Genomic DNA, 18,914 nt, shown 5'->3' on the forward strand with positions numbered 1-18,914 from the left:
AATTACAAAAAAAGAGATATTTTGAGGTTATATTTCAAAAAGAAGCAGGCTCTGTTTTGTGGACAGCAATTAATGATATTTCCTGATGTAGCCAGGCAGACACAATTATGCGGAAAGCAGTTCCTACATCTAAAGTCTAGAACTTTGGCCACAGGAGCTTCATTTTTCCTTAAGTTCCCTTGTAAAATGCCTGGTTAACTTAGGAAAGAATAAATATACTTTGTGGATCCTACTCAGTTGGAATTGTTTCTTTAAGATAAAAATGTACCTCAATTTCTGAAAAAGAATGATTAGAAGTTGAGGATAAAGGTGAATAAAATGTTTATTTTTTGCCTGCTTGTAAGATTTGAAGAAGAGCAACAAAAAAAATTTTGATTTCCTAAACTGATACTTGTTACTTATCAAAGCAGCCTCAATGTGGGCTTGATTTAATGCAATATTAATGTTTAGAATATATTTTTTGTTTAATTTTTTTCTTATTGCTGTAATTTTATTATGTTTATGTAATAAATGAATAACTATAAATTAAAAACAAATCCACCACTGTTCCTTCTAATTTAATCAATTTTTGATTTAAATACTGTGGTTTTGTGTTTTCTTATTTCAATGTCACGGTGCCATGTTTGAAGGAGCATTTTGTTTGAGGTGGTATATAAACGTGATAAATAAAATATTTGTTATGGTTTTAATCCATGGATGAATAATATGCCATGATAGAGTGGAGTATACATTTTTTAAATAAATTAAATACTTTAAATTGCATGCAAATGCTAGAAGTGAGAATTCCCACAAGGCTCAGATTTGTACCGAGCCATATAATGTAGAAAGGAAGAAGAAACTCCTGCTCCAGCTGCTAAAAACATGAAAGACTCAAATTTCCAGTTGCCATGGCATCCTAGTACCTGGAATTTGTCATGTACTGGTATGTACATTTATACAATATGTTCATTGTGTGTATGCTGGGTGATCTGTCACTTTAGAAAGAAAGTCATTTTGAAAAATGCCTGTAGCTGTTTTCTCATTCTGCTTATATTAATTTTTAACTAGTGGCAACACAGCTTCTCTACTTTGGGTTTTCTGCTTGTTCTTTGTGTGTCCTTTCCTTTTGGTTTCTATTGTCACTCGCTTTAAATCTGAGTGCAGAGTATTAGCATCCAGCCAGGTGAGAATACCTACCTGGAATACAAGTTTAAAAAGTTGCTTTTCAATCTGCTGGCTTAGCCGGTTGCATTAGCTTTGCAGTCAGCAATGTAGAGTTAGGCATCCATATCTGTGGTCCTGCTGAGCAGAGCAGATGAGCCAGCATGAATAAAGTAGGTTTCAAGCCATTTACAGTAATCTGCAGATGGTTTAGTTTTCCTCCTAGCATGTCGGCACATTTCAGTTTATTTGAAAAAGGGATGAGGGGCTTTTAATGTTTTGTCTAGAGCACAGGTGTCAAACTCAAGGCCCGCGGGCCGGATGCGGCATTTTCATTGCCGCCTCCAGTGTTATCTTCTGGCCGGCTCCCTCCTCCTCACTCCCGCAGTATGCACAAAGGCACAGGTGGCGGCTCCTCCGCGCATCCTGCTCCTGAACCTGAAGCTTTCTCTCTGATGTCATAACGTCAGAGGGAATGCTTCTGGATAAAGCGCGGGCGCCTGCGGCTTTGTGCACACTGCAGCAGGGAGGAGGAGGGAGCCGGCAAGAATATAACTCCGCAAGCAGCATAAAACAGCCAGGTGAGAGCTGGCCAGAAGGTAAGACACCCGCCAGAGGGAGGCACCTAGTTGAGGATGAGGCACAGCATGAAGGAAGGGAAACAACAAAGGTAGGGGGAGTGATTGAATTGTGTCAATTTTGAGAATTTACATCTGCTGTCTTATATTTTGCACTGTTTCAGGAAGAAAGGCATTTGTTTCTTTTTCTGTGGGGTTGTACTGCATGCAGAGTCTTGAATCTTAGGGTTTGGTTTGTATATATTAGTATTTCCTAGTTTTTGGTCCATTATTTGCATAGGGGTTATCTGTGTTCTGCATGTATGACCATGGTCAGGTGACCTTGAGAAGCATACAGTGTGCTTTGTGTGGTTTAATTTTGTGGTTGACCATTATGTGTTGTATATATAATCTTATTAACATATATATAATATATATAATCTTATTAACAACACATAATGGTCAACCACAAAATTAAACCACACAAAGCACACTGTATGCTTCTCAAGGGAAAAAATGGTGTTACAATTAGTATTATTATAGCCCGCAACTTAGCTTGTGTTTTGGATTTCGGCCCTGAGTTCATTTCCTTCCTTATTTATGCTTACTATAGGCAGAGACTCTTAGGGCTTCTTTTACGAAGCCGCATTAGGGCTTTAACGCGGGGAATAGCACGTGCTACATTGCCACGCGCGCTAGACCTTAACGCCAGCATTGAGCTGGCTAGAAGTGTACCACGCGGTAATTTTCTGCGTGAGCTAAAAATTGCTAGCGCACCTAAGTAAAAGGAGCCCATAGTGTGGCTTGCAGTTACAGTTTCTCCATTGTAGGCCACAAGAGCTCTGTTTTAAGTTTCACCCAGATACTGAGAAAGCACAGCTCTTCCTGCCTTCTATCATTATGTTAGGTGGGGTGTTTGTTAACATCTTTGCCTTGTTCTTAACTCAGAAATCTTATTTTGAAAAAGGGGTAAAATAGGTACATAATCATTTACATATTCATGACTATTTCTTGGGGGGGGGGGGAGGTTCCTTCATGAAAAGAATCTCAGAATTATAAGTGCCTAATTGAATATTCACTTTGAAATTTCACAGAAGGGGTGTTGATTCTGTGGCATGATCTCCTAGCATAGACAAAGACCATCTGAAGTAAGAAAGTTTGGGGTCAAATAAATAATTTGTTAGATAATCCGGTGGCATTATCCTATGACACCGTATTGTTTGGCATGTCAATGAGGGCTAAAAGCCAAATATCCTCTAATAACAATAAGCTTTTACTCATTATGACAGGGGTTGCCATACAACATATTACGAATAATTGGAAAAATTGGGATAGGCTGAATTATAGCTTTTGGTGGAACTCTTTGTATCACATATTCAAAATAGAAAGGATAATTGCCATGTAGCAGGGAAATTTTAAGAAATTTCAGGTTATTTGGGAGCTATTAACAAGATACTGTAAAGATTGAAATTACTGCATAGAATACATTAATTTTTTCCCTTTTGTTCATACAGGTCCAGGGTGGGGTGGGGGGTGGGAATATTTCATGATTTCTTTTGCTTATGAATAATTGTTGGGTATAAGGGAGGGGGAATATTTGATAAGAATTTGAATTTGATGATATATTAAGTGATATTAAAGTATAAAATGATTGTATTTTATGTTACACTTATTGTGAGTTTTAAAAATGAATAAAGATTTATAAAAAAAAGTTTGGATCAAGTACATAGAATCTCTAAGGTAGAGAAAAAGTTAATTTTCTTTTTCTTTGACAAATATTGTAGATTTCAAGACAAAACTATGTAGTATAATGCATAGACTGATACTTGTGGAGTAATTATTTTACTGTTTTCAATTCAAAGCTGCACCTTTCTGCTGTGAAGCTGGCAGAACTGCACAGTGACCTAAAAATGCAAGAAAAAGATGAGTTGCATTGGAAAAAACTGAAGGCTGAAGGATTAGATGAAGATGGAGAAAAAGAAGCCAAGCTCAGACGCCACTTCAGTGGTAAGACTTTCAAGTTTTGTCTATGTTCTTATGTTCTTAAGTCATTGTAAGGATATGGTATTTTAGTAAGGAACCATGATTCAGATATGCTTGCCTGTTTACCAAAAAACATAGGGGTCAATTCATCCCTGCCTTTAGAACTTCATAAATGTCATAAAACAGCTTCATGAATATTTAGGGCTCCTTTTACAAAGCCGCACTAGGGCCTTAACGCCCACTAAATTGCCGTACGCGCTAGCCGCTACTGCCTCCTTTTTAGCAGGCGGTAGATTTCCGCCTAGCGCGTGCTATTCCAGTGCGTGCATTAAAACCGCTAGTGCAGCTTTGTAAAAGGAGCCCTTAGTGTAAATGAATGTCAAATTTGGAAAAAGTAATATGGAGCATTCTGGAAGAGGAGTCATTCTAAACACTGTGCTCCACTCCAGCCAGTCCTCTAAGAGATTATTTGCCTCAGAGTCCTCCTTACCAAATATACTGCTCTAAAGTAGGTGGGCAGGGTGCAGGATGGCAGGAGAAATAGTAGGAGACAGCCTGTACCTGGGGAAGGGGATACTGGCGGTAAGGAAGAGAGAAGGAAGAAGCTGGATATGGGGGAGAAACATGAAATGGAGAAGATGTTGGGCATGGAGGGACAAGGACACAGAAGAGAGGTGCTGGATATGATGGATAAAAGATTCAGAGGGAGGATGGATGGTGGACAGGGAAGCTGGGGGAACATGCAGGCCTTCGGAAGAGGGCCTTATAGAAGTATACAGAGGGAGGGAAGGGGGGTTCAAAGAGATGTGCATATACTGGACTGGGGTTAGGGAAGAAATAATGAGTCTAAAAACAGGAGAGGGAGAGAGATGGATAATGGGATTTAAGGAGGGAAGGAACAGAAAGAGAGAGAAGTTGGACACAAAGGATGGTGTGGAGGGGGTGATAGAGATACTGTATAGGAGGGTAGTTGGGAAGAGAAAGGGAGATCTGGTGGACCATGGGGTGGTGGGGAAGGAGGGATAGATACTAGATGAAAGTGTAGTTGAGAAAAGGAGAGGTGGTGGATCTGGGAATGGTGAGGGTCCATCGCTGCAGCTGCAGGGGGATGGAAATGAAAAAAAGGAAAGATACCAGACCTCCGGGGGAGGGAAGGGAAACAAAAGGGGAGAACATGGAAAGAAGATGGATGGTTAGCACCGAGAAAGGAGGAGACCCTGGCAAGTGAGTTATCAGAAGACAACCAGAGCCTGGGACCAACATGATTTGAAAAATGACCAGACAACAAAAGGTAGATAAAATAATTTTTATTTTCTGTTTTGTGATTACAATATGTCAGATTTGAAATGTGTATCTTTCCAGGGCTGGTGTTAGACTGCGAACGTGAGCTAGTTAACAGAGAGAGGAAAAGTCTTTTTTTTTGTTTATTTTGTTTACACCACAGGATCAATTTGGGTAGAAGAGGGCAAAAGGGGTGAAGAGGCTATAAAATAAACCCACCAGGATATTTGAAAAATACCACTCAATTGGGCAGGAAAATCAAATCGAAAAATAGATTCAGTAGGCTGAATCGAATCAAATTTTATTTTGCCTGAATCGGGCAGCACCAGTGTGCGCACGTGGAGTGCAAAATTACTATGGGACACCTCAGCATATCCCGCAGTAAGCCCTTTCAAGCTGCAGTAAGCATACGTGTGTACTTATTGTAATTTTAGTAAAAAGATCCCATAAACAATAAAGCAGACCAGAATCCAATAATTTTATTATAAAAAATCATACATAAAACACAAAGCATACAAATTAATCAACATAAGAATAGCCTTACTGGATCAGACGAATGTTCCATCAAGCCAAGTAGCCCGTTTTCACGGTGACCAATCCAGGTCACTAGTACCTGGCCAGACTATGGACTTTTCTCCAGGAAATTGTCCAAAACTTTTTTTTAAACCAGCTACGCTATCCAATCTTACCACAACCTCTGGCTATGCGTTCAAGAGCTTAACTATTCACTGAGTGAAAAAAAATTTCCTCCTATTGGCTTTAAAAGTATTTTCCTGTAACTTCGTGTGCCTCCTAATCCTTTGTAATTTTTGACGGAGTGAAAAATCGATCCACTTGTACCCATTCTACTCAGGATTTTGTAGGCTTCAATCATATCTCCCCTCAGCTGTCTCTTTTTCCAAGCTGAAGAACCCTAACTGTTTAAGTCTTTCCTCTTACAAGAGGAGTTCTATCCCCTTTACCATCTTGGTCGCTCTTCTTTGAACCTTTCTAGCGCCACTATATCTTTCATGAGATAAGGAGACCAGAATTGAACGCAATACTCCAAATGAGGTCGCACCATGGAGCGATACAGGGGCATTATAACATTCTTAGTCTTGTTAACCATCCCTTTTTTAATAATTCCCAGCATCCTGTTTGCTTTCTTGGCCGCCGCCGCTACACATTGGGCGGAAGGCTTCATCGCACTGTCCACGACGACACCCAGATCTTTTTCCTGGGCACTAATCCCCAAGTTGGACCCCAGCATCCAGTAACTGTGATTCAGGATATTCTTCCCAATGTGCATCACTATGCATTTGTCCACATTAAATTTCATCTGCCATTTGGACGCCCAGTCTTCCAATTACCTAAGGTCTGCCTGCAATTTTTCACAATCTGCATGCGTTTTAAGAACTTTGAACGGTTTAGTGTCATCTGCAAATTTAATCACCTCGCTCATTGCTCCAATTTCCAGATCATTTACAAATAAGTTAAAGAACACCAGTCCCAGTACAGACCCCTGCAGCACTCCACTGTTTACTCTCCTCCATTGAGAAAAATGACCATTTAACCCTACCCTCTCTTTTCTGTCCGATAACCAACTAAACTTTGCCACCTATCCCATGACTCTCCAATTTTCTTAGGAGCCTCTCATGAGGAACTTTATTAAAAGCTTTCTGAAAATCTAGATACAGCACTACAACTGGCTCACTTCTATACACATGTCTATTCACACCTTCACATGCACCAAGCTGGTGAGGCAAGATCTCCCTCGGCTGAACCAATGCTGACTCCGTCTCATTAAATCATTTTTGTCTACGTGTTCCACAATTTTATTTTTTATAATTGTTTCCATCATTTTGCCCGGCACTGAAATGTGGCCCATTGGTCTGCAATTTCCCAGATCTCCCCCGAAGCCCCCCTCAAAAATCAGCACAACATTGGCCACCCTCCAATCCTCAGGCACTTCAGACGATCTCAGCGACAGGCTACAGATCTCCAACAGCAGGTCAGCAACTTCATAAGCATTTATATACCCAAAAAGTCCAAAGAAGGATCAGATGCCCAGTATAAATTTGGTATGTAGCCTGCCTCAGAGAATGTAATTTGGAAGAAGTTCAGGAGTATGAACCCTAGAAAAGGAATGATGGATGTAAAGGAGCAAGGAAGAGCTTAGAAGTGAGGTTCATTCTCATCATGGTACGTGGAGGAATTGCCCCTAAGAAAGACATCACCAATTCAGACTAAATCTATGGAAAAGCATTAAATGTCCTATGTGCACCATTTAATGCTATGTAAATGTCCCCGATCTCCTTTCAGAACTAAAAAGGATGCTCCAAATAACAAAATTTATTTTGAAAAATTACACAGCTTCTATAGCATCAGAGATAGTAGCGGCATTGCTGTCTTTTAAATATCAAAAATTTCCTGTGGTTATAGCTGAATTGGGGTATGTTTAAAAATAATGAAATCGAAATTCCCGTTTGGGCTACTCGAGCTCCTTTAGTGCAATTTGCAACGTGTGCACTCTCTTTGGTCCCAGAATTATAATGTGTACCCCCTCTAGATCCAGAATTGATAGCAATTCTGGGTCTAGAGAGGGTACACATTATAATTCTGGGACCAGAGAGAGTGCACACGTTGCAAATTGCACTAAAGGAGCTCGAGTAGCCCAAACGGGAATACCCCCACAGGGTACACACATTACCGAGCCTGAGATAGGAGCACACTATAGTCATGGGGAGTCCGAGACAGGTTCAAGCTTTAGCTCTGGGTCTATGGAGTGTAAGAGACAGGCGAATAATGTTAGGGAGTGTAAGAGACATGCGAATAATGCTAATGGGGTCCTAGTTGATAAAGAGGGATCGTCCCCACTGAGATACAACAAACACACAACGTGGAGGGCTATGTAAGTCAACGCCCACAGTCTGGGAAATAAGATCCTAGACTTGGAAACAGAAATGAGGGATGCTGACCTGGATGTAGTGGCGATATCTGAGACCTGGCTCACAGACTCCCACGGGTGGGACATGGTCATACCAGGTTACAACTTGCTTCGCAGGGACAGGGAGGGTAAAATGGGAGGTGGTGTAGCATTATATACTAAAGATGACATTAAGGTCACCAGAATCACGGATGTACAGTACACTGGGGAATCCCTTTGGGTAAATTTGGCCAGAGGGAAGGACAAATGCCTGTATTTTGGCGTAGTATACAGACCCCCAAGACATCAAGATGACCTAGATAAGGAATTAATTGGAGATATAGAGAATATCACCTTGCGGGGTGACACAGTATTGGTAGGTGACTTCAACATGCCTGATGTGGATTGGGTCACACTTTCCTCTGCTTCCGGCAACAGCAGGAAGCTATTAAACTCTTTGAATGGAGCAAGACTCAGGCAACTGGTATCTGAACCAACAAGGGATCAGGCAATACTGGACCTAGTACTTACCAATGGGGAAAGTATCACAGAGGTCTCGGTGGGTGAAACTTTGGCCTCCAGTGACCACAATATGATATGGTTCAATCTCAAGAAAGGTTTCACGAAATCTACCTCAATGACCAAGGTTCTCAAATTCAAAGACACAAACTTCCAAGACATGGGAGACTTCGTTCACCAGGCGCTACAAAGCCAAGCAGACACTGACAGCGTGGAAGAAATGTGGTCAACTCTGAAAGCCACCATACAGGAAGCAACAACCCGCTATGTTAAATCAGTAAGCAAACGGAATAGGAACAACAAGCCACAGTGGTTCTCTACGGAGATCTCGGACATCATCAAAGAGAAGAAAAAAGCATTCATCTCTTACAAACAATCAGGGACACAGGACTCTAGAGTAAAATATCTGGCCAAGTCAAGGGCCGTCAAAGCAGCAGTTAGGGAGGCCAAATTCCGCATGGAGGAGTCTCTAGCAAAGAACATCCAGAAAGGAGATAAATCTTTCTTTAGGTATATCAGTGACAGAAATAAGAACTCGGGAGGGATAGTACATCTCAGAAAACCAGACGGAGACTATGTAGAAACGGACTCGGAAAAAGCCCAACTGTTAAATGAATACTTCTGCTCAGTCTTCACCCGCGAGGCGCTGGGAATCGGCCCTCAGCCACAGACAAGGGTTAAATCAGTTGACCCGTTTAGTAATTTCAAGTTTACACCCAGCAGCGTCTATTGCGAGCTGTCAAAAATCAAGGTCAACAAGGCAATGGGGCCTGACAACCTACACCCTAGGGTGCTCAGGGAGTTGGGTGATGTCCTAGCGGAACCGCTGTCCGCGCTCTTCAATCTCTCCCTTAGTACAGGTAACGTCCCGATGGACTGGAAGACAGCTAACGTCATCCCACTCCACAAGAAAGGCTCCAAGATGGAGATGGCAAATTACAGACCAGTGAGTCTCACATCGATAGTGAGCAAACTAATGGAAACCCTAATCAAACACCAATTGGATAGAATCATGGACGAGGAGAAACTACGGGATCCCCGCCAACATGGATTTACTAAGGGGAGATCCTGCCAATCCAACCTGATCAGCTTCTTTGACTGGGTGATGAGGAAGCTGGATGCTGGTGAGTCCCTGGACATTGTCTATCTAGATTTCAGCAAGGCATTTGATAGCGTACCACACCGCAGGTTGCTAAGCAAGATGAGTTCTTTAGGTTTGGGCGACATATTGACAAATTGGGTTGGGAACTGGCTTGGAGGTAGGCTTCAGAGGGTGGTGGTGAATGGCACCCCCTCCGAAATGTCGGAGGTGATAAGTGGAGTGCCACAGGGCTCCGTCCTGGGCCCAATCTTGTTCAACATCTACATAAGAGACTTGACAGAAGGGCTCCGAGGAAGAATAACATTATTCGCCGATGATGCCAAGCTAAGCAATGTAGTGAACAAGAGCACAACAGACAATAATTCGATGGCAGATGATATGATGCATGACCTACTTCTACTGGAGCGCTGGTCTAGGTCCTGGCAACTCAGTTTCAATGCCAAAAAATGCAAAGTCATGCACCTGGGAAGCCGAAATCCATGCAAGATTTACACCCTAAATGGCGAGATCTTGACAAAAACTGAAGCAGAAAGAGACTTAGGGGTGATTGTCAGGGATGACATGAAGTCTGCAAACCAAGTTGAGCAAGCTTCATCCAAAGCAAGGCAAATCATAGGTTGCATACGCAGGAGTTTCGTCAGCCGTAAACCTGAAGTCATTATGCCACTATATAGATCCATGGTGAGACCGCACCTGGAGTACTGTGTGCAATTTTGGAAGCCACATTACCGCAAGGATGTACTGAGACTGGAATCGGTCCAGAGAATGGCCACCAGGATGGTCTCGGGACTCAAGGAGCTCCCATACGAGGAGCGGTTAGAGAAGTTGCAGCTCTACTCACTCGAGGAACGTAGAGAGAGGGGAAATATGATCGAGACATTCAAGTACCTCACGGGTCGCATCGAAGTGGAAGAGGATATCTTCTTTTTCAAGGGTCCCGCGGCAACAAGGGGACATCAGTGGAAAATTAGGGGCGGGAAACTGCACGGTGACACTAGGAAGTTCTTCTTCACCGAAAGGGTGGTTGATCGCTGGAATAGTCTTCCACTTCAGGTTATTGAGGCCAGAAGCATGCCAGATTTTAAGGCCAAATGGGACAAACATGTGGGATCTATCTGCAAAGATAGATAGGGAGGGTCAATGGAGTGGGCAGACTTGATGGGCCGTGGCCCTTATCTGCCGTCTATTTCTATGTTTCTATGAGCATTGAAAATACAAGAGACCATTGTTCCCTCTTCCTCCTTCCCCCAACCCTCTTTTTAAATCTAATTTTTGGCTTATTTTTTGTTACATTTTTTTAGGGGGGGGTCCCCTTTATTTTTCAAATTTAAGGCTCCTTTTACTAAACAGCACGGGCTGGCGAGGTAAATGCTCCGACACTCATGGAATTCCTATGAGCGTTGGAGCATTTATCTCGCCAGCTTGCACTAAAAACCTTTTAGCGCTGTTTAGTAAAACCCAGCGTTATTTTTGTAATCTTTTATTCATTATACAAAAATGGTATCACTCCTTTTATTTTTTAAAAGGCTTTTTTTTTTTAAAGGCTTTTTTTTTTAGAAAGGGTCTCAATTTATTTTTAATATTTACTTTCATTTTTTCTACTTATCCTAATTCAGTTGTAACTGTGGGAAAACCCTAAAATTTAAAGGCAACAGTGCTGCCAGTACATGAAAGAGATGCACATAAAGGAGGTGACAGGCATGCATATCTCTCATATATATTCATTAGGGATATCCTGAAAACCTGACAGGCTGGTGGTCCTCCAGGACAGGTTTGATAACCGCTGCTCTAAGTTGAATGAGAGTCCTCCATCTCCAGTCCTGCGAGTAGAGTGTTCTGTTTTAGTATATTTTCAATAGTGAGGGACAGTGTGAGAGAGGGGGCTTGAAAGGAAACATTGGAAGAGAGGCTGATGCAGAGAAAGAAAGAAGGGATCAAGAAAAAGGCTTGATAAAAAGAAAGGAGGAAGCTGAGAACAAAGGTGTTGGAAGGATGAGGTAGTAATGGAGAGACAGCAGATCAAGAGCCACAATAGTGAGATGAGGAGGAAGAAAGGAAGGAGAAATACCCAGATATGGACACATTAATGCCTTAGTTATTGGCATATTTGAAAATAAAGAAGGCAAGATTATCCAAGTTGAATTCTGCACCTAGAGTAAAGAATATATATAAGATGAATAAGGCTGTAACCTGAATAATGGGTCAATCCTGTTGATATCGTAGAAATTAATAGAATACAATACTCTGCAGCAAGAATTACTAGGAGAATGCTACAAACAAAGATGCAGATAAGACACTATGGGGCCCATAATAAAAAAAACCCATAAATGTCTAAAAAGCATCCTAAATCAGCACTTGGACGTCCTAATCGCCAAGACATCCAAGTGCCGGTAATCAAAACCCTTCTTTCTATATGTCTAGCGAGGTGTTTCAACCTCTGTACATTCAGAGCACAAGATGGGGCATGGTGGAAGCATGTTATGGGTGGGCTTTGGGCGGTCTCAAGCATGGGTTAGACATGGATGTCACGCAGCGATAATCAAACATTTTTCAAGACATCCTGGACAGAACATATACGTTTGCAATTAGACATGTTTTAGAAAGGTCTAAGTGCCACAAAAGTGCTCAAACTGACCAGATGACCACTGCTTGCATCAAGGTAAGACACCTCCACACTCCCTCAGTGCTCACTGACCCCATTCCATCACATAAAAATGAGAAGAAAAAGGTACAAACCTGTCTCTAAAACAGCAGCATTTGGCATGGGGAAGCCTAGTAGAGCTGCATATCGGTGTCTTAAATAGCCAAGGCGGGGAGTGAGCTAGTGAACCATAGAGAGGAGTAGCAAGTCTCATAAGCCACTCTAACCACTACATTTATGGTGGAAAATGTGAGCCCACTAAAAAAAAAAACCCAAATCCTACTCTACTGCCATATAGGTGCTACCTGAATGCATAAGGGTTATTGGGGTTGTGGGCAGGTGGGTATAGTGGGTTTGGGGGGGCTCACCATAACCTATAAGCGAGTTCTGGTGAGATGTTTATCTGGCACCCTTTATGTAAGGTTCACAACAGTGCCCTCTACTGTGCTGCCATGTCTAGGTGCAACATAGTAAGTGGAAGCTTTTTACAGGATAGTATGATAAAGGACCTTCGTATGTTGGAAAACTGGTCCTCGACATGGCAGCTAGGCTTCAATGCTATGAAATGTAAGGTCATGCACCTCGGTAGCAGAAATCCGTGCAGAACTTACACCTTAAACGGAGTAACATTAGCTAGGACCTCAGTAGAACGAGATTTGGGAGTAATCATCAGTGCAGACATGAAGGCTGCCAATCAGGTGGAGAAGGCCACATCCAAGGCAAGGCAAATGATGGGATGTATCAAAAGAAGTTTTGTCAGTCGGAAACCAGAAGTCATAATGCCGCTGTACAGAACCATGGTGAGACCTCATCTGGAATATTGTGTGCAATTCTGGAGGCCACATTATCGTAAAGACGTACTTAGAGTCGAATCGGTTCAGCGGATGGCCACTAGGATGCTCTTGGGGTTCAAGGGTCTCTCGTACGAAGAGAGACTGAGCAGACTGCGGCTCTACACTCTAGAGGAGCGCAGGGAGAGGGGGGACATGATTGAGACATTTAAGTTCATCACGGGACGTGTCGAGGTGGAAGATGACATTCTCTTCCCCAAGGGACCCTCGACCACAAGAGGAGGGAAATTTAGTAGCGACACCAGGAAGTATTTTTTCACGGAAAGGGTGGTGGACCACTGGAATGAGCTTCCGGTGCAGGTGGTCGAGGCCACCGGCGTGCTCGACTTTAAGAGAAAATGGGACACTTATGTGGGATCCCTACGTAAGTCGAGTCACTAGCATCTAGACTATTGGGGTGGGTCAGTGGAGTGGGCAGACTTGATGGGCTATAGCCCTTTTCTGCCGTCATCTTTCTATGTTTCTATGTTTCTATGTCTTGTTCTGGGTGCTTGGGACTTGGTTGAAAATGTGGTATAAGGATAGAAGTCCTGGCAGTCTGGGTGTCTCAGTGGCTTAGAGTCCAGATAGAGGATTTCCCCCAAAATTTATTTCTAGACATATGGTTGTTTGCCTTTCAAAAATATGCATTTTCTTACTGCTGACTGACTTGGATGTATGTTTTGAAAATGCCCTGCTACATATATACTATAATTTAAACCTATCTGAGATAGCAATTTTCCCTCAAAGGAAGGGGAGGGGGATTATTATATTTAAGTGTAATTCTTCCTTACTTTCAATTTCCTAACCACCTCCTCCTCCCCTAACCTCATATGACCAGAACTTCTCTCTTGCTTCCTCCCCCCTGTAATGACTGGCACTTTACTTTCCCTCCCCTCTAGGTTGACTGGCACTTCACTCTCCTTTCCTTTCCCCCTTCCTTGGTGTCTCCTCTCCCACCAGGTGACCTGGCGGTTCGATCCTCTCCCTTCCCCCTTCCTTGGTGTCTCCTCTCCCACCAGGTGACCGATCTCTCAAAATCTCTTTCCTCGTTGACACCAAATACCTGTTAAAAGTTCAAAATCTTCCCCAGCAACCAGCAGCATGATTGATATGCGGCTCCCACCAGCCCTACAGTCCTTCTAACGCAACTTCCTGTTAACGTTGGACAGAAGGGCTGTGGTGCTGGCGTGAGCATCATGATCTGTCATGCTGCTTGCTTCCGGCAAAGATTTGAACTTTAACAGGTATTTGGTGGCAACAAGGAGAGTGATTTTGAGAGAGGAGACACCAGATTGCCGGTCACCAAGGAAGGGAAAGGAGAGTTAAGTGCCAGCCACCACGGGGTGGGGGTGAAGAGACACAGAAATCCTCTAGTTCAACTATAAGCTGAGATCCAATTTTTGGGCTCAATTACAAAAGATGATGATAGATATTCAAACCATCAAACTGGAACATGCTGCATTGAGGAAGACTTTAATTTATTATTGGAGTATATGAATTTTAAATGTTGCGCCCGAAGCACAAAAACAATGCGTGAAAACAGACAAGAGAGATATCAAAACGAACTATTCAGAGAGAACTCAAAACAGTCCTGCAAAAGAATTTTATATGGTGACAGTACCATCAGCTAAAACTGAAACAGAAAGAACATAAGAATTGCCGCTGCTGGGTCAGACCAGCGGTCCATCATGCCCAGCAGTCCACTCATGCAGTGGCCCTCTGGTCAGCGCTCTAACAAACTAGCCCTACAAGCGCACGTTCTTGTTCAGCAGGAACTTGTCTAACTTTGTCATGAATACCTGGAGGGTGTTTTCCCCTATGACCGACTCCGGAAGAGTGTTCCAGTTTTCTACCACTCTCTGGGTGAAGAAGAACTTCCTTACATTCGTACAGAATCTATCCCCTTTCAATTTTAGAGTGCCCTCTCGTTCTCCCTATCTTGGAGAGGGTGAGCAACCTGTCCTTATCTACTAAGTCTATCCCCTTCAGTATCTTGAATGTTTCTATCATGTGGACCTTGTAGAGTGCAATCAAGAAGCAGATTGCTTACCCTGCATGCAGGGCTTCTACTTCTAGTTGATGTTATTTTGCACAGAAATCGTACTATCGAGTGCTTTAAGATAAGTATCAAAATTTTGGCCCCCTTTTATCAAGCCGTGTTTGGGTTTTTTATTGTTGGCCGTTGCATTGAAAGCACCGACTCTCATAGAATTCTATGCGCGTCGCTTTTAACACGGCGGCTAGCAATTTTTTTTTAAAACCCTAACGTGGCTTGATAAAAGGGGACCTTTTATTTGTTTTATCAAGGACTTGGGACAAGTAATTGAAGAGGAGTTGCCCACTCTTTGTGAAAATATTGGACACTTTGGAATCTTCTGAGAACATAACATTAAATCCTTAACCCTACTCCTCTGCCCTCCAACCCAGCCAGCTGATTCACCATTCCCCTTAACTGTATACATGACATCTTGTCTGTCTTGCCTGTTTAGATTGTAAGCTCTTTCGAGCAGGGCCTGTTTTCTTACTCTTTGTGACTCTGTACAGCGCTGCGTGCGTCTGGTAGCACTGTAGAAATAATTAATAATAGTAAATAAACAATTGAATATAATGAAAATTAACTCCAATCAACTATTTTTTGATCATGTATATGAGAAACTGGTCCATTTGGAGATTTTTGCCCCCCATGAGAGTGCTGCTGACAGCAGTTAGTGGCTCATGAATATTTCTTCTGTAATTTGACTGTTGCTTGGGTGCATCCCAGTTGTCTATTATCAGCTGAATCATAAAAAAAGAAATTCCTACTGCTAAATAGTTGTTTTATAGCCCTTTTTATTTGAATTTAAATTAAAATTTTAAAAAGAGATACTAATAAAGACAGTATGCTATAGTATAAGATTGCTCATTTATTCTGAAAAACATTGCAATGTGAAAGATAGATAAGACTGTAACTACTTATAATGCTATGGATAGTATTACTGTTTTTCAGCTTGGGGAATATGTCGAAACTGACCATAAGAATTGCCACTGCTGGGTCAGACCAGTCCATCCTGCCCAGCAGTCTGCTCACATGGAGGCCCCTAGGTCAAGATCAGTGCTCCAAATGAGTCCGGTCTCACCAGTTTAGCATGAACTTGTCCAACTTTGTCTTGAAACCCTGGAGGGTGTTTTCCCCTACAACAGACTCCGGAAGAGCTTTCCAGTTTTCTACCACAGAGACTTGTATGCTTAAGTTAAAATTCTACTTCTACCAAATGGAAGGAGTTGATGGTCCATGATATCTATGGTGCAAGACCAAGAAATCAATTAGGAAGAAAATTATTCTTTCTACCAACTTATAGAAGATGCAACAGCTTCTCTAATGCTACTAGCTTAATAAATGCGTAAGAAAATTGTGCTAAGTGATGAGATGCAAGTACCATAGTGAAATATTGCTGTATTTTCATAAAATTAGTGCTGTTTCACTTGTATTGTTCTTATAACTTTTTCCTATTTCTTTATCAAAGTGATTTTAGCCAAATACGGCTTGGATGGCAAGAAGGGTACCCAGGTAGTAAACAACTATATTAATGATGGCACTGAAAACGATGTGCTTGATGACCCCAGACTGAATAAGTTATGGAATAAGGTATATATATATATATACAATAAACCTTTGCTCAGTTTCAAAATTCCAGTTTATAAACCCGCTGACAAGACAATGCAGTTTAACTTGCCTGTTTTGTTTAGTATAAGTTAACATGTGGTCCTTGTGTTGCCTTAGGCTTTCATAAGGATTGAAGTCACTTGGCATTCTGTTAGTAATACAATTTAAATTTTAATTAAATCCCACAGTGTGCTGTTGTGGTTAGCTTATCTGACAAAGGCAATTTCTGTTTTGTGTTTATTTTTCTTTGGTGACCCCCCCCCCCTCTCCCAATATTCAGCGCTATTTATCTGGTCAGATATGGCCGTTGACCAGTTGAATAGCATTTTTTTGCAGCTAACAGTGAATATTTAGTGGGGGTAACTGGTTATATCACATGACTTATCTGGTTAGGCACAGATATCAGCTCCAGAATAGATAAAATTAGTAGTTAAATTGGACTGCATACATGGCAGTTCTGTTTTTAACCATTATAATTTTTTTTTTAATGTTTTATTTTAATTTTAGTGAAAAAGCAGAGAAAAACAAGTACAGCAAAAAGTTGTAACATGACTCTTTGATACAATGCCCAGAAAGCATCAACAATTGTATTACAACCCTCCCCAACCTTCCCCCCTTCCATGGTTCTGGAAATATCACAAATCATAACACAGCTAGATGGAGATTTCCCTATGTTCACACCAAACAACATATGGTTTCCACCAAGTCTGGTTTCCACCAAGTCTGAAACCTTCCCAATCTATGGTGCTTCATAGCAGTTAACTTGGTCATATGGTAGACATAATCTAGTTTTGGACCACTTGATCCTTAGAAGGAATAATCTCCTGAAGCCATGCCGCAGCCAAAACCAGGCATGCCGCAGTCATCAAGGAGGCAATGAGAGGAGAGAACCTAGCAGACAAAATGGAGAATACCATATCCCAATAATGACACACTTTAGGGCACGTCCACCAAATATTAACAAACGTCCCTTGAGCCCCACAGTTACGCCAACAAACATCTGGCAAGTTTGAATTAATCCTATGGAGTCTCTCAGGGGTATAGTACCATCGATAAAAGACTTTATAACCATTTTCCACCATGTTAGTAGCAATGGAAACCCAAAGTCAAGCACGCAACATGGACTTCCATTGCTCCTGGGTAAACGTGCGTTGCAACAAGGTCTCCCAGTACTGAAAGTAGTGCTCCGGTTTGGGATCATGTTGCACCAATAATTGATAAAGTCTGGAGTACAACCCCTCCCACTAGAGGCCTCCCAGGCCGTGGTATCTTGAAGCAGATCCGGTAAGGCTTTTCTGCGAAGAAAATCCACCACCTGATTTATATTGGAAAACCTCTGACACAATGAGGCCATATTTCTCCTGCAGGTGGGAGGCAGAGATTAAGCTAACATCAATTTAACCACTATAATTTAACTGGTCAGCCGCTGAATATTGGCTTACCTGGGTAATTGTTTAGTGGCCTAAAAAATACGAGATATTCAATGGCAGTTGCTAGAAACGGCCCTGCATTGAATTTAACACCAGTGTCGGGCTATCAAAGCGCTGCTCACCACTGGCTGAATATTGGACCCAATTTGTTTCTGACTTTCTACAAGATATGTTTGTGCTGCAAATACCCACCACTGTGCTAGAAACTCTCTTGTGAACTACAAAACTCTAATCCCAAGAGAATGGCGTAGCATCTTGTCTTTGTGTAGTTCATAAACAAAAAGGGTAATCTGTCATATCTATATATTTAATATCTGTATGCACATGAAAAGAGGATATTGACATTTTTTTCTTATTGATTTTTAGGCCAAGGCCTCTGGGAAGTTCACTGATGAAGAACTAGATAAACTATGGCGAGAGTTCAAACATCATAATGAAAAAACTAAAGAATATAATATTCTTTTAGACACTGTGAGCAAAACAGAAGGTATCTTTTTATTTTTTTTTCTATCTTTTACACAGTCCCACTTCTCATTAATATCAGAGTTGTATCTTCTTTTTGAGGTGAGAATGATACCATAATATTTCTGTTGAAATACCTATGTTTTTAATATAGGTGCCAGGGTTTCTTTGTAGGAGGGATAGCAACTGCTCCTTAAGTGCTAGCTTTAAAATCTGTATATTTTACCAAGGGTTTATTTTATCCAATAAAAGATCTTTTCTCAAAAATAAGCCAAATTCAATAATGTGGCATTGCATGCATGTGTCGGTGCACTCATGCTTCATAAGATGCAGAAATCCAAAAACAGCTTCTCATTGTAAACAAGAGATAAAATTTAAGGCAACAATGGCTTTCTGCTTCTGACAGAAAGTTATTGGA

General features: G+C 41.7%; 1 protein-coding gene across 2 annotated transcripts in view; it reads left to right on the forward strand.

Moving 5' to 3' along the window:
* The window catches only part of LRPAP1 (LDL receptor related protein associated protein 1), a 46,157-nt gene that overhangs the window by 13,101 nt on the left and 14,142 nt on the right, over window positions 1-18,914 (forward strand). For both annotated transcript variants that reach the window (XM_033950229.1, XM_033950239.1), the window contains exons 2-4: window positions 3,560-3,704; window positions 16,465-16,586; window positions 18,401-18,521. In XM_033950229.1, coding sequence (XP_033806120.1) covers window positions 3,560-3,704; window positions 16,465-16,586; window positions 18,401-18,521 — 388 coding nt within the window. The remainder of the gene's footprint in view (window positions 1-3,559; window positions 3,705-16,464; window positions 16,587-18,400; window positions 18,522-18,914) is intronic.

The sequence above is a fragment of the Geotrypetes seraphini genome, chromosome 1 (genome assembly GCF_902459505.1).
Source record: "Geotrypetes seraphini chromosome 1, aGeoSer1.1, whole genome shotgun sequence".
Classification (NCBI taxonomy): Eukaryota; Metazoa; Chordata; class Amphibia; order Gymnophiona; family Dermophiidae; genus Geotrypetes; species Geotrypetes seraphini.